The sequence below is a fragment of the Budorcas taxicolor genome, chromosome 5 (genome assembly GCF_023091745.1).
Source record: "Budorcas taxicolor isolate Tak-1 chromosome 5, Takin1.1, whole genome shotgun sequence".
NCBI classification, from domain to species: domain Eukaryota; kingdom Metazoa; phylum Chordata; class Mammalia; order Artiodactyla; family Bovidae; genus Budorcas; species Budorcas taxicolor.
Genome location: NC_068914.1, coordinates 16,811,588 through 16,826,846, shown reverse-complemented (window position 1 = coordinate 16,826,846; position 15,259 = coordinate 16,811,588). Strand labels below are relative to the sequence as shown.

General features: G+C 38.3%; 1 protein-coding gene across 2 annotated transcripts in view; it reads left to right on the top strand.

The window, feature by feature from the left end:
• MCU (mitochondrial calcium uniporter) overlaps positions 1-14,885 on the top strand; it is a 105,708-nt gene extending 90,823 nt beyond the window's left edge. Inside the window, exons 6-8 of one of the 2 annotated variants that reach the window (XM_052639573.1) lie at positions 1,247-1,450; positions 11,387-11,503; positions 12,897-14,885. In XM_052639573.1, the coding sequence (XP_052495533.1) occupies positions 1,247-1,450; positions 11,387-11,503; positions 12,897-12,917 (342 nt within the window). In that variant the 3' untranslated portion in view covers positions 12,918-14,885. Of the gene's footprint in view, positions 1-1,246; positions 1,451-11,386; positions 11,504-12,892 lie in introns of both variants that reach the window. The other variant, XM_052639572.1, reaches the window with a different exon arrangement.
• Positions 14,886-15,259: the final 374 nt, after the last annotated feature.

Sequence of the window (15,259 nt, the reverse complement as noted above, 5' to 3'; positions counted from 1 at the left end):
ATAAAATAATGTACACATCAGTGCATTTTGTTATTGTTTCGTCACTAAGTCGTCCAACTCTTTCGTGATCCCAAGGACTAGAGCCCACCAGGCTGTCTGTCCATGGGATTTCCCAGACAAGAATGCTGGAGTGGGTTGCCATTTCCTTCTCCAGGGAATCTTCCCAACCCAGGGATCGACCCTGCATCTCCTGTACTGGCAGATAGATTCTTTACCACTGAGCCACCAGGGAAGCCCATGGTAGTGCCCACTGTGATTCCATTTTTAATTGAAATATATGTTACACCTATAGCCACACATACACACAGACACACGCACACACACAAAGAAGAAAATAGAAGGGACGTATTCCCAAATGCTAATAGAATAATAGGATTATGAATAACTTTTCTTCTTTATACTTTGCTGAATGTTTTACACTGAAGATATGTCATCCTTATTTTTTAATAATAAGACAAGTATTTCCACTTTAAGAAACTAGACTATATTAGAGATTAAGGAGGAGAATACATACTCTTAACATTGTGCTTTTTTCTTATTTCCTTAAAAGTAATGAACATATATCTCAAGGTTGTTCTCATTAAATTTAAGACCTTTAGAAATGTTTGAGGAACTGTTGTAAAGGGAGATGAAATTTAAACTTTGTATTTTCAAAATGTAAAGCATTTTTTAATGTGTTAGCTATAACAAAATAGTTATCATCCTTTTACTGAATATTTAGTTTGTGCTGGGAATTGTCCTATGTATTTTACCTGTATTCTCTTATTTAACAGAACAACTCATTAATGAAGTTATGGTAATTCTCAGATCAGGGCCTGAATTTAGCTGTTCTGAATCCAGAGTCCATTTTCTGACTCACTGTGCTGTTTTGCCCCAGTAGACCTCTTGAGTAAAAAATTAATGATGGATTAAATCTTGAATGCTACAGTTAGAGAACATTAGCCTATTTTTGTTTCCCTCTTTCAAAGAAAATAATCTTGTGGTTGGATAAAGACCTATTGAAACTAACTTATTTCACCATATTTTCAGCTACCAGTGTACTAAAAATGTTATTCCTATAAAATATTATTCAGTAAAAACTGCAGATACTGTTTAAGAAGAAAAGTATATTTCCTAGAATTCAGACTAACTTGTATCTTGATTGCAAGCCTTGTTCTTAAGTGAACATAGAACAGTTTAAATAAGAGTTTAAAACTGGTTCTATGTCAAAATGCTTCTGAGTTGACTGATCATGTGCAACCTGTAGGTACGAATTGAAATCAGCAGAAAAGCTGAGAAGAGGACCACTTTGGTGCTATGGGGTGGACTTGCCTACATGGCCACACAGTTTGGCATTTTGGCCCGGCTTACCTGGTGGGAATATTCTTGGGACATCATGGAGCCCGTCACCTACTTCATCACTTATGGAAGCGCCATGGCGATGTATGCATATTTTGTAATGACACGCCAGGTAAGAATTCCTCTTCAAGTAGCTTTTCGTGACATAGCGAACTTTTGGTTGTCAAAGTAGTTCTCTTTTCTCTCATATTCTTTATAAGGCCAGTTCCCTTTAAGTAAATCACTTACCTTTATGCAGTCACTCACATACACACACAGACATGCACATGGTCATGCGTGCCGATTACGTATCAGGCACTAGTCCAGGCGCTAGAAATAGAGAAATAGAAGACGTGGCTTTGGTCCCCATGGAGCAGACTATTAAGAGAACCATGTAAACTGCTAAATTCATAATGATATTATGGTAAGAGAGAGAGTAAGAAGGCAAAGGAGAAGAGAGGTCAGCTGTAGGATAACTTGTTCAGCTCAGTTGGCTTGGCTTTTTATGTACTGTGTAATTAATGTAGCAGTCAGATGGGGTAGTTTTTGTTTTTATTGAATATTTGGAATGGAGAATTGGTGAAAACTAATCAAATAAACAAAACTCTGAGTTGCTTCTAAATATATCAGTAGTATAGGTATTTGTTATTGTTATTTTAATGTCAAGGAAGAGAAGTGAAAGGTATCTAATCACTATTCTGTTCTTTAACAATCAAGGGTCATGTATTAAATATCAGTATCTAGAACTAATTGTTACTGTCAGTGCTGTTTTTTTAGTAGCTTGGAAATCCATGGGAAGTATGAGGGATTTATTATTGCTTTATGTGATACAACCACAGATCCAGGCTCCCTTGAATAAAAATCATTTGAAATAGTTGAGACAGATGAGAAACTTTTTCTGCTTTCTTAAGTGTCAAAAGAATTCTGAGAGTTGCTTCTTATGTTTTTACATGGCCTCTGTTGAATGAACACAGGTGTTTTGTTTCTGTTGTCATTAGACCAATGGTCATAGGTCTATCTTTGTGCGGGAAAATGAAAGCTCCAGGGTGTTATTTAACCTTTCTGGGCCTCCCAGATTTGTCTAGTGGGCAGAAGAAAGTACATTGCTCATGTCCTGCTATTGTTTGCCCAGCATCTCTAGCACTCAATCCCATGTCTAGCTCGAATATGAGCTCTGTTCACTCTATATGAACAGAGCTGGCAACCAGATCAGTCTTATCTAATCACACCTCTGGGCATGGCTTGCATATGTCTATATGTCCATGTCTTTCCCTCTTTGTCTGCCCTGTCCCTCTCCCTCATATATCTCGTTGTTGTTGTTTAGTTTCCAAGTTGTGTCTGACTGTGATCCCCTGAACCGTAGCCCACCAGGCTCCTCTGTCCATGGGATTTCCCAGGCAAGAAAACTGGAGTGGGTTGCCATTTCCTTTTCCAGAGGATCTTCCCAACCCGAGGATTGAACCCACGTCTCCTGCATTGGCAGGTGGATTTTTTACCACTGAGACACCTCCTTAACGGGTTCTTTTTATCAGTTGAAATCTAGACTCTTTAGCCAATGTTCGTAACTGGTTGCTGTCCTTTCCAAATGTCTCTCAACTCATCTATGTATGTACTAGGTATTTTAAGCACATTAAATTACAGTTGTCCCTTGAACATCAGGGTTTAGGGGCATCAACCCTCTGTGAAGTAAAAAAAAAAATCCACATATAACTTACAGTTGTCCCTCCGAATCCATGGTTCCTCTGTATCCATAGTTTCTCTGTATCCATGGTTCCCCATCTGGGGATCCACCTGAGTGTGGATCGTGTAGTGCTATGGTATTTACCATTGAAAAAAAATCTACATATAAGTGGTTCAAACCCATGTTGTTCAAGGGTCAACTGTGTAGTCTTTGAATGTGTTAGTCGCTCAGTCATGTTGGACTCTTTGTGACACTCCAAGGACTGTGGCCCTCTAGACTATCCTGTCTAGACTATCAAGATTGCCAGGAGAAATATCAATAGCCTCAGATGTGCAGATGACACCACCCTTATGGCAGAAAGCAAAGAACTGAAGAGCCTCTTGATGAAAGTGAAAGACGAGAGTGAAAAAGTTGGCTTAAAGCTCAACGTTCAGAAAACGAAGATCATGGCATCTGGTCCCATCACTTCATGGCAAATAGATGGGGAAATAGTGGAAACAGTGGCTGACTTTATTTTGGGGGCTCCAAAATCACTGTAGATGGTGACTGCAGCCATGAAATTAAAAGATACTTACTCCTTGGAAGGAAAGTTATGACCAACCTAGACAGCATAGTAAAAACCAGAGACATTACTTTGCCAACAAAGGTTCATCTAGTTAAGGCTATGGTTTTTCCAGTGGTCATGTATGAATGTGAGACCTGGACTATAAAGAAAGCTGAGCGCCAAAGAATTGATGCTTTTGAAGTGTGGTGTTGGAGAAGACTCCTGAGAGTCCCTTGGACTGCCAGGAGATCCAACCAGTCTATCCTAAAGGAGATCAGTCCTGAGTGTTCATTGGAGGGACTGATGTTGAAGCTGAAACTCCAATACTTTGGCCACCTGATGCAAAGAGCTAACTCATTGGAAAAGACCCTGATGCTAGGAAAGATTGAGGGCAGGAGGAGAAGGGGACGACAGAGGATGAGATAGTTGGATGGCATCACCGACTCGATGGACATGAGTTTGGGTAAACTCTGGGCGTTGGTTATGGACAGGGAGGCCTGGCATCCTGCGGTCCATGGGGTCACAAAGAGTCGGACATGACTGAGCAACTGAACTGGACTGAGACTGTCCTACTGTATGGCCTTTATTTCCCCCCAACGCCCTGAGTTTTCCACCACTTCCTTCCTTCATATCATTCTATTAACTGGAAAGGTTTTCCTTGTTGATCTCTACCTGATACATCAAGATTTAATTATGAAAGTGTGAAAGTGTTAGTCGCTCAGTCGAGTCTGTCTGTTTATTACCCTGTGGACTGTAGTCCTTCAGGTTTCTCTCTCTGTCCAGGGGATTCTCCAGGCAAGAACACTGAAGTACATTGCCATGCCCTTCTCCAAGGGATTTTCCTGACCCAGGGATCAAACCTGGGTCTCACGCATTGCAGGCAGATTTCTTTTACCATCTGAGGTTTACTTACATGCTTCTCTTTCATTAACCTTTGACTACTTCCCTGCAGCCCATTTTGATCTCTTCCTGTTCTGAATTCCTTTGGCATACTGTGCCTCTCATTTCATTCATCTTATGCCATCTTGTATTATAATTATTCCTGTTCAGTGTCTTGTCCCCTCTACTAGACTGTGATAGTTTTTGAAGCAAGGTGTTCAATTTTTATTTCCATACCATGCCTAATACAGTGCCTATCTGTCCTACTGTTTAAATGCTAAACTGCTGTGATTCCTCAACATTTTTGCTGCCCCCAAGTGACTGGTTGCAAAATAGCAGTAGTAAACAATTTAGTCTTGTGAATAGGAAAACATTGGCCAAATTGAATGTAAAATATTCTTCCTCATATCAATATCCATAATTAACACCCATGAAGCAAAAGCCTATTCAGTAGCATTTAAACTGTTGAATAAGCATTTATTAGCAACCTAAATTGGAGAAGGCTACTCCAGTACTCTTGCCTGGAAAATCCCATGGACGGAGGAGCCTGGTAGGCTGCAGTCCATGGGGTTGCTAAGAGTCAGACATGACTGAGCAACTTGACTTTCACTTTTCACTTTCATGCATTGGAGAAGGAAATGGCAACCCACTCCAGTGTTCTTGCCTGGAGAATCCCAGGGAAGGGGGAGCCTGGTGGGCTGCCGTCTATGGGGTTGCACAGAGTCAGACATGACTGAAGCGACTTAGCAGCAGCAGCAGCAACCTAAATAGATTACAAAGTGTATTAAGTTCCAAAGAATTTTTATAAGATGACAAGTTCCTTGAGATCATAAAATCAAGTAGAATATTGATTTTTACTAATATTTCAGTGAGACCTGAGAACCACTTTCTATCATATGTAAAAGGAGCCTGACAATAAGAAAATGCCATTTGAAAAAGTTACTTCAGCAGACATGTGAACCACTATTCAATACCCTAGCCCAAGTATTTTCAACAAAGGGGATGTCACCTTCAAGGAGGCAAAAATTGGTTCTTGAGGAGTAAAACATGTTGGAAATTACAACAGATAAATGGATATACAGTATATCTGTGGTATTAAAACCTCTTTGGGGAAAAGAGGCAGCTAAGGGGAAAATATCTAAAAAGGCAACTTAAGGTAATGATGAAAAAAGATTAAGAAACACTGACCTAGCCTTTAATACCCTTTGTCATCTCAGTTCCAACATTCATGCTTTATGTTCTGTTATACTCCAGCAAACTGCTTCAGTGACCATTCAGGACCTACTTATAATGAAAATTAGTTAGGCTCCTGATGTCTCTCTTAACTTGTTTCTGTAACCTTCCTCATGTGTTGCTTCCTTTTCTGTCCCAGTTAGACCATATTGTCATTCTGTTCAATCACTGCTCCATTGTCTTTCCATTATATGTACTTTGTAAACTCCTAATCTTGGATAATTCTAGCCATTTACCCTATATCCAGGCTACTGAACACTGCTAGAGAAAAATCATGTAATAGTATGGGATGGGCAACTTCTTGTGTTTCTAATTAGATTTTCTTCCCCCATAAAAAATTATTAGTTACTTAAAGACTTCACATCAAGCTCCTCATCCCACCTTTAACTTTGCCTTCTACTTCTCCTAGAAAATTGACCTTAACAGATAGAAGCTTTCTAATTCCTAAACGCTGTGAATTTAATAGTATCCTTACTGACTTTCATACTATTTCCTTAAATTCAAATAAGAGGTAGCATTTTCCTAATCAGGGCTAGCTCTTCTACTTTCTCTTAATCTTATTACCTCCTTCCAAAATCTTACCCCAGTATATATTTTTTGTGTGTTCTCTATGTTGCCAAACTCTCCCTCTCTGACTCTCTTTCCTTTATAATAAAGCTCTCCATGTCTTTCTTCTCAGTTATTATCAAATCACCAAGTTTCTAGAATAGAGTCTAGCATGCAGTTGCTTAGTAAATGCTTGTTGCCCAAGAGAGGATACATAGACTAGATCTGAATAAATTGAATTAGTGTATACATTTATATTCTTACCAAAGATAAGTAAGTAGCGTCACAGCAACTTAGATGAAAGTAGTGGGCTTTCTCTCAAGTTTTTAATCCAGCATTTGTCCCTTCAGTTCAGTTCAGTTCAGTTCAGTTCAGTCGCTCAGTCGTGTCTGACTCTTTGCAACCCCATGAATTGCAGCACGCCAGGCCTCCCTGTCCATCACCAACTCCCTTAGGTCAATATTATTTGATCCAGATCATGATTCTGTCTTTTTAAAAAGCTTCCTCAAACCCCTCAACTACTGTTCAGTCATTATCTGTCATCCTCAGTATTTAAATATTTACTTCTTTTTCCAGTTGTGGCATACTAGGTAATCAGAACAATGCTCTCATTAGGAAATGTTAAAATAGTTAAACAAAACATAAAACACATCTGCCTGTAGTTTCTAGAGAACACACAGGATAACAAAAATTACCAGGCAAGGACCAGAAGAAGAGAAGTCTGAGTAAGGTGAGTCTGGTGTTTAGGTGTCCTTTTTCCCCTGGGGATTTATACTGATTAAAGGCTGAGAGGCCAAGAAGCTGAGCCATACTTGAGAACCTAGAAGAACCAAAGCCATAGACATTCATGTCCAGGGATTGCTAAAATAAGTTGAAACATGTTTGCTTTGGTTTGGAATTTTTAAGGCCGCTATTGTAGAATAGAAGAACCTGTTCTTTGAATCATCCCAGTGTTGTAAATTTATTGAAGTAGTCCTGGAATACTGGAAATCCCATAGTGCTAATCTCACAGGTTCCAGGCAGAAGAAAATATTACTCTCCCTGGGAGGAGATAACATTATCCTAAGCCTAAATACAGAGTTAAACATACAATAAAAAATAAACAGATACACAAGAAAATACCTACAAAAACACCAGATGTTTGAAACACAGATAGGAGATCTAGTAATTGCATTTATCAGTCAAAGCCTTAAAAATGATTATACTTACTATATTAGGGGAGATAAAAGGTAAGGTTGAGAATATTAACAGATAACTTGATTTAAAAAAAAAAAATGAAAATTCTAGAGAACAAATTTAATGGATTGATTTAACTGCAGAGTAGACATAAGTGGGATATAGTGACCTGGAAATAAATCAGAAGAAATAAATAAGGAAAGGCATAAAGAAGTAAAATACAGGAGAAGGTAAGAAGTACAAAGGATAAAGTGAAAAGGCCTGATACATTTTTAATTTTCTTAGTGTCTCAGAAGGAGAGGAGAAAAAGAATGGGAACAAACAATATTTAAAGAGCTGATGACTGAGAGTTTGCCAAAATAATGAAAGACATTAATTTATAGATTTAAAAATTCTGTCAAATACCAACCAATATAAAGGAAGAGAAGCCCACATCTAGACACATCAGAAGGAAAATTGCAAAAGACAAAGAAGAAATCTTAAGAGAAGCAAAACGAGAAAAAGAAAGCACTGCCTTCAAAGGAGTCACTGTTAGGTAGCGTGTCAACCACAGAAATGAAGGTAATCTCAACCACCAGCAGGTAATAGAATGGTGCCTACAATGTGTTGAAAGAAAATAACTGTCAACTTAGGATTCTATACTCAGCAAAAATATCCTTCCAAAATAAAGGGTAAAGATGTTTCCAGACAAAGGAATAGAGAACGTGTCACCTGTAGATCTGTACAAAGGAAATACTAGAGGTTGTTGTTCTTTGGGCAGAGGAAGGTTATCACAGATGGAAAGTCAAAAAGAGCAGGAAGGAATGAAAAGCCTTGAAAATGGTAAATCTGTGAGTGAATCTAAATGAATATTAAACGGACTTCCCTGGTGGTCCAGTGGTTGAGAATCCACCTGCCAATGCAGAGAACACAGGTTTGATCTCTGGTCCAGGAAGATTCCACGTGCCACAAGGCAACCAAGCCCGTGCAGCACAACTACTGAAGCCCGCACACCCCAGAGCCTGTGCAGCAAGGGAAGCCAGCACATGAGAAGTCCATGCACCGCAACTAGAGAAAGCCCGCGTGCTGCAGCAAAGACACGGCACAGCCAGAAAATAATACTAAATGAATAGTGAATGTGTAAAACAATCTAATAAACTCTTATGGAATTTAAAATACAGAAAAAACTAAAACATACAAAAACAGCATCTGTATCTGGAGGCGTAAGTGAACTTGAAGCATTCTAATGTCCTTTTGTTGCCTAGAAAAAGGGTAAAAGTACCACTTCCATTCCACTTTTATTTTTGGTCCTAACCAGTGCAGAAGGCAAGAAAAAGATACAGTGGATGAAAATATTGCAAAGAAAAACAACTGACATGATTCATAGATTTTGCACATAGAAAAATTTTAAAAACATATATAGATAATTGGTTAGAAGTCATAAGTGAGTTCCATTAAGGTTACTGGATACAAGGTCAATGCACATAAATGAGTTACATATCTATATGCCAACCACAAATGGTTAGAAAATGAAACTTTTTAAAAGATGCAACTTAAAATGACTTTTAAAAATAAATCATGCAAAAGATATACAAGATATCTATGTAGAAAAGCATAAAATAAAAGGAGATTTAATAAATGTAATGATACCATATGTTCATGGACCAGAAAAGTAAATACTGTAAAAATGTTGGTTCTATCCACATTGATCTGTTAGATTCATTGAAACCCCACTTAGAATCCCAATAAGTTTGGGACTGGGGGAAGAGATTTGATTAAGCTACTTCTAAAATGTATGTGGAAATAAAAAGACTAAGAAAAGTCAATAAACTCTTGAAGAAAAACTACATAAAAGGGTTTACGGTATCAGATATGAAGACTACACCTTTAGTAGTCTACAGTACCGAGGACACTACGGTACTACAGTGATTGAGACGGGTGGACGAATGGTCCAGTGGAATAGAAGAGGAAAGTAGGAACAGTCCTAGTGTAAGTGAACACTTGATGGTAAAAAATGGCACTGCAGAGAAAAGGGCTTTTGATAAATGGTGCTAGGACAATTGACTGTCCCTATAAAAAAAAGAAATGGCCTCATCCTTATACTCTAAACAAAAATTAATTCCAGATGGATTGTTGATCCAAATGTGAAAGGTGACACAATGAAGCTCCTGGAAAATAATAATATAGAAGAATATCTTCATTACTGTGGAATAGAAAATAACTTTTTACACAATAAAAAGTGCTAGCCATAAAAAATAGGAATAATAAATTAGACTGTATTAACAATTAAGAACATCTTTTTACTGAAGAGCACCATTAGGAGGGAGAATGAGCTGGGAAGAGATGTTTGCAGTATGTATATCCAACAAAGGATCCATATATATTAACAAATCCTACAAGCCAATAAGAAAAAGACAGACAATCCAGATATGCACAGGCACTTCTAAAAGAGGGTATGCAAATGGCCAGTAATATAAAAGAGGATATGAAAAAGCCTCAGCCTCACGAGTGATCATGAAAATGCTGTATATCATCAAGAGAAGTAAAAACGTGTGTCTACATAAAAATTTGTACCCAAATGTTCATAGCAAGATTATTCATAATAGCCAAAAAGTGGGAAAACCTGAATATCTATCAATTGACAAGTAGGTAAATAAAATGTAGCATATTCATTCAATGGAATCTTATTTGGCAATAAAAAGAAATAATGTACTGATACATGAAAAAATAGATGAGCCTTGAAAGAAGCCAGACACAAAAGGCTATATGTTGTAAGATTCCACTTATGAAATATCCAGAATAGGCAAATCTATGGAGACAGAAAGTAAACAGGTAATTAACCTAGAACTGAAAGTATGGAGGGAGATCAGAAGTGATATTAAAAGGTATGGGGTTTCTTTGGGGGATGATGAAAATATTCTAAAATTTATTGTAGTAATGATTGTACAATTCTGTGACTGTGCTAAAAAGCGCTATTATACCTTAAATAGGTAAATTGTATGGTATCTCAAGTAAAGTTGTTTTTAAAATGTAAGGTAGGGCTCCCCTGGTGACTTATGAATCTGCCTGCCAGTACAGGAGACACAAGTTCAATCCCTGGCTCAGGAAGATCCCACATGCTGTGAAGCAAGTAAGCCACCCCTGAGCCGCAACTGCGAGCCCCCAGGTGCCTAGAGTCCGTGATTCACAGCAGGAGAAGCCTCCGCGGTGAGAAGTCTGCACACCGCAGCTGGAGAGCAGCCCCTGCTCTCTGCAATTGGAAAAATCCTATGCAGCAACAAAGACCCAGCACAGCCAAAGATGAATAGATAAAATTTTATAAAGTGAAATATGAGGTAGTCATGTAAATAATATAATTTAGGAGTTTGGGATTGACACATACACACTACTATATATAAAACAGATAAGCAACAGGGACCTACTGTGTAGCACATGGGATGATACTCAGTGTTTTGTAATAACCTGTATCTGAATCACCGTGCAATACACCTGAAACTGGTACACACAGAAGGTGAGTATCACAAACATGATACTGCATGAAGGTAGTCACACACATTGCATACTATCTGACTTCATTTTTATTAATAGAGAATTTTAAAAACCAGGTGAAACTGATCTGTAGAGCTCAGGATGATGCATTTTAAGTGAGAAAGCTATAAAGAGAGCAAGAAAACAGACACCATAAAAGTCACGATGGTCATTATTTTGCAGGGGAAGAAAGGGTGAGTGAGTGGACAGGGGCAGGAAGGAGGCTTCTGAGTTATTGGCAATATTCTATTTTCTTTACCTGGTGATGATTAGCATTTACTATGTGAAGATGATTCTTTAGGAAGTACATTTTTGTTTTGTGTACTCTTCTGTGAGTGTTTTCACACAAAAAAGTTTTAAGAAATAAATATTTAACATAGCACATGTCAGTAGTATATCTTTATATGCAATCATGTGTACTGAATCTAATCAATAGTAAGGGCTTATTTTGTGACGATAGTGTGCTAAGGACTAATAATTTAATTTTTCTTTTATTTTTGTAGGAATATGTTTATCCAGAAGCCAGAGACAGACAATACTTATTATTCTTCCATAAAGGAGCCAAAAAGTCACGTTTTGACCTAGAGAAATACAATGAACTCAAGGATGCAATTGCTCAGGTAAGTTTTCCAAAAATGAAAGTAAACCCCAGCCCCATCGTGTACAGTGGCGGCATCATCGTCTATAATCACACTACTTAAACAGGTAAACTCTGAAAGAATGATCCAATCTTCTTCTTCCTATGCAAATTATTCCTCAACCAGTAGAAATGACTGTTTTAACACATACACCTCTCCAGGAACTTCTGTATAACACAAGCAGGTATTATATAACACAAGAAAAAATAATGTATCCCATCTATCCTGTTAACACTAGCATATTGAAATTTTTAGACCTATTTTTAGTTTTTTAGTTTTTGTTTATCTTTACCTTTCTGTCTGCTTTTATCTTTCTCTCTTTTTTTAATCTTTCTACAATTGAGCCCCAAGATCTCTCACCTAAAATGTGTGGTAGCAATGGGGCAAAAATAAAATCCAGGTAAAAGAGAGACTACTAGGAATCTTTGCCAGGTGCAAGTCAGAGCTTATTGAGCTACTAGACGCTTTTTTAATAGATTGATGTTTTATTTCTTATAACAGTTACCGCTTACACATTTCTGATTATGCCTCCCCCTCACTCTGATATCTTTGATTTTGGTTAAGAAATACTCATTCCTTTTCTTTGCAGTCTTTCATTACTTTAGAGGTTTTTTAAAACCTCAGGAAACCATTCCCTTCTCTTCAAAGTTTAATTATCTTCTCCGGACCTTCTCCACCTTCTCTCTTTCTTTGTGGTGATGGGGTTGTGCTCTGAATAGGTTTAATTTGTCTTCCTGCCTCGGCCTAAGTGAATTCTTACCTTCTGTTGCTGTGTGTGGTAATTGTCAACTGGAGGGAATGTAGCAGAGTGGTCTCTGGAGCTATTACAAAAATAGGTGCTTCAGCCCCGTCCCCACACTGAGGGTGAGGCCCAAGCATGTGTGCTTTGAAAGTGCTGCAGTTGACTTCACATCCCTATTTTTAAAATTACTGATAAATGAAAACCTTAAACAGCAACTAGACACATAACTAAAGTCTTGAGCAGCATAATTTAAATTCTGGCTCCAAAAATACATAAATTCTGGCTCCATACAAAAGTTTGTGCAAGGGCTTCTCTGAAGAAATGCCATCAAGATACATCCGATGCTCTCGCATTCTTGACCCCTGAGTCCTGCCCCGTTGATTGCACAGCCTTTGCTGGAGGCTCTGTTGACAGCTGAAACTACCAGGACCAGCTTCTGTTTCCATACCCCTTTACTGTCCTGCGCCTTTAACACCCTTCGCCACTGAGGCACTCGTACTTTCAGAGTGATTCAGATGATTTCTCTGACTCATAATGATGAAGGAAAGACAATTTCCTTTTCTCAGGAGGCAGTAATATCATTGAAAGCTTGCCTAGCCAGTTTTTCTCACCTTTTGTTTCTATTTTAGGCAGAAATGGACCTTAAGAGACTGAGAGACCCATTACAAGTACATCTGCCCCTCCGACAAATTGGTGAAAAAGATTGATCTGCAAAGAGCCTCTGAGTCCTGGCAGAAAGAACACCTGTTTAAAACTATGGCCTTTTTAATTAAAGCATTGCAGGGGGAAGCTGGGAGCCATGTTGGGGTAGAGGGTTTTTACCTTTAATTAAAAAACAAAAACAAAAAGATCTTAGGGAAAAAAAGGAGTGTTAAAATCTGAGGATCATGCTTTTTGGAATATAAGCTCAAAGGGCTTAGTGAAATACTGTCTTAATCAAGCATCTCAGTTTCTGGATGAAAACGATGCACTATATAGTTGGGAGATTAGATTCACAAAGAAAAATTGATGCTGGGGGTGTTTGTCTCTTGCATCTTCTTTGCAGGGTCAGCAAAACAGTAACACACCAGCACCCCACTCAACTCTAATTTTCTTATTTTAATTTAACCTTTCTTAATTTTGACATAGGAGTAAATAAATCCACCAGAAAAGCAAAACCTCAAGATATGTGGGTGACAAACAGAGTCTGAGCCCATGTCATTAGCTTTTATTTTAGACTGGACCCAGTCTCTGCAAAGTTACCAGGAATCTCTCCCATTTGTGCACATTTCTGACCACCCACACCTGTTGATATGCTAATTTTATCCATATGATAATTGGAACCAACTTATGACTGTTTGATAATTGACACTTTGGATTATCCCTTCATACCTTCTTAAATGTCTATATATTTCAGTGCTCTGAATCACTATCTAGAAATCATTGGCAACACTGCATGAGGTTTCTTTTGTTTTGTTTTGTTTTTTACTAATTAATCTTTAAGAGGAAGACAAATTTCCCTCCTTTATTTAACTATCCCATTGATATTCCTCTCTCCCTCCACAGCTCAAGCCAGAGGGGGAATGTTTAGCTATATTACTGAATCAGGAAGATGTAAGGTTTACAAATTGGCTAAAAATCATGGCTCTGTAGCCATTTCAGAACCCGAATAGTTTCATTGCTGTTAATCTGCTTGTATGACAGCATTCCAGGCCACACAGATGGCCTTGCCTTGTCTGGAGGCTTTGTTAGTCTTGAAGGATACACACTTCCATGCTGTTTGTGAACCCTCCCACCTCCACCACTTAAGTAGTTGTAAATCAAGTGAGTGGATCTCAAAGGGTGCAATTTATCTTTATATAGTAATACATTTCTATGGTTTCTTTCAGCCTACCCTCTTCACCCTATTTTTTCTTATCTTAAATTGAGAGAAAGAGGAAATAATCTTATACTCTATCAAAATATTTTCTATCGTATTTCCAGATGACATCTGCACTTGGAGAGTCAAAGGAGTCTGTGTCTAATATCCTGTTTTTACTAATAACGACTTGTGGGGGCAGGATGAAAGGATGGCGGGGCTTGCCACACAGCTAGTTGATTCACTTTGTTCTGTCACATGATCCGGCCCTCCTCCTGTGGCAAGGGTTTTCTTTCTCTTTTCCTTCCTTCTTTGGGATCATTGTGTATGAAGAGAAACACTTTTGTGACAAACCCAGACTCCAGGTGCCTTGCAGAGGTTGAAGGCCAGCCAGGATTGCTGCTGCTGCTGCTCCTGCCACCACCCCTCCCTTCCACTGGCATGACGGAATGAAAGGATGCATGTCTCCACTTCCCATCCCTCCTCCCACTTCCTTCCTCATCCGCCCCCAAGTTGTTCAACCCCCTTCCCTCATTTATTTCTGTTAAGCTCTGTGAATTATTTTTAAACCATTTATCCTGTTTGTACTGCAGGGTTTTTAAGAAGAAACAGCACAGTGCAATGAGCAAATCCTTTCAGGTTGTGTGGGAGGCTAGGGAGGGGAGAACGTGAAGAAAAGTCCTTTAAACAAATAGCAAAATATTGAACATGTGTAAAATCCTGTATCATTTATGAAATATGTATAAAAAGCAATGTACCTTCTGGAACAATAAATACTTATTCAATTTTTGAACTATAGCATCTCATTCTTTAAAGCAAAGCAACCAAAATCAGAAATTAAAACAAGCTTATTTTCTTCTGATTCAAAGTGGGAAGGTTTTAGCCTCTAAAATTAATGTTTATAAAAATACAATTTGGAAATTGTTTTGTACCCAGAGCCTGTATTTTTAAAAGGCATTTCACAAAGTCTTCCTAAAGTTAAGATGGTTGGCATTTTCCTAGTTTTTCAGAGCCACCTGAAATTCAGTTATCAACAACCCAGAGAGCACTGACAGAAGACACTGAGACTAATATCCTTATCTCCTGGCTAACAGGAGCTATGTCCATTGTATCAGAACACCAGTGTGGTCTCCTGGACTCCAGAAACTTGTTCAAGAAT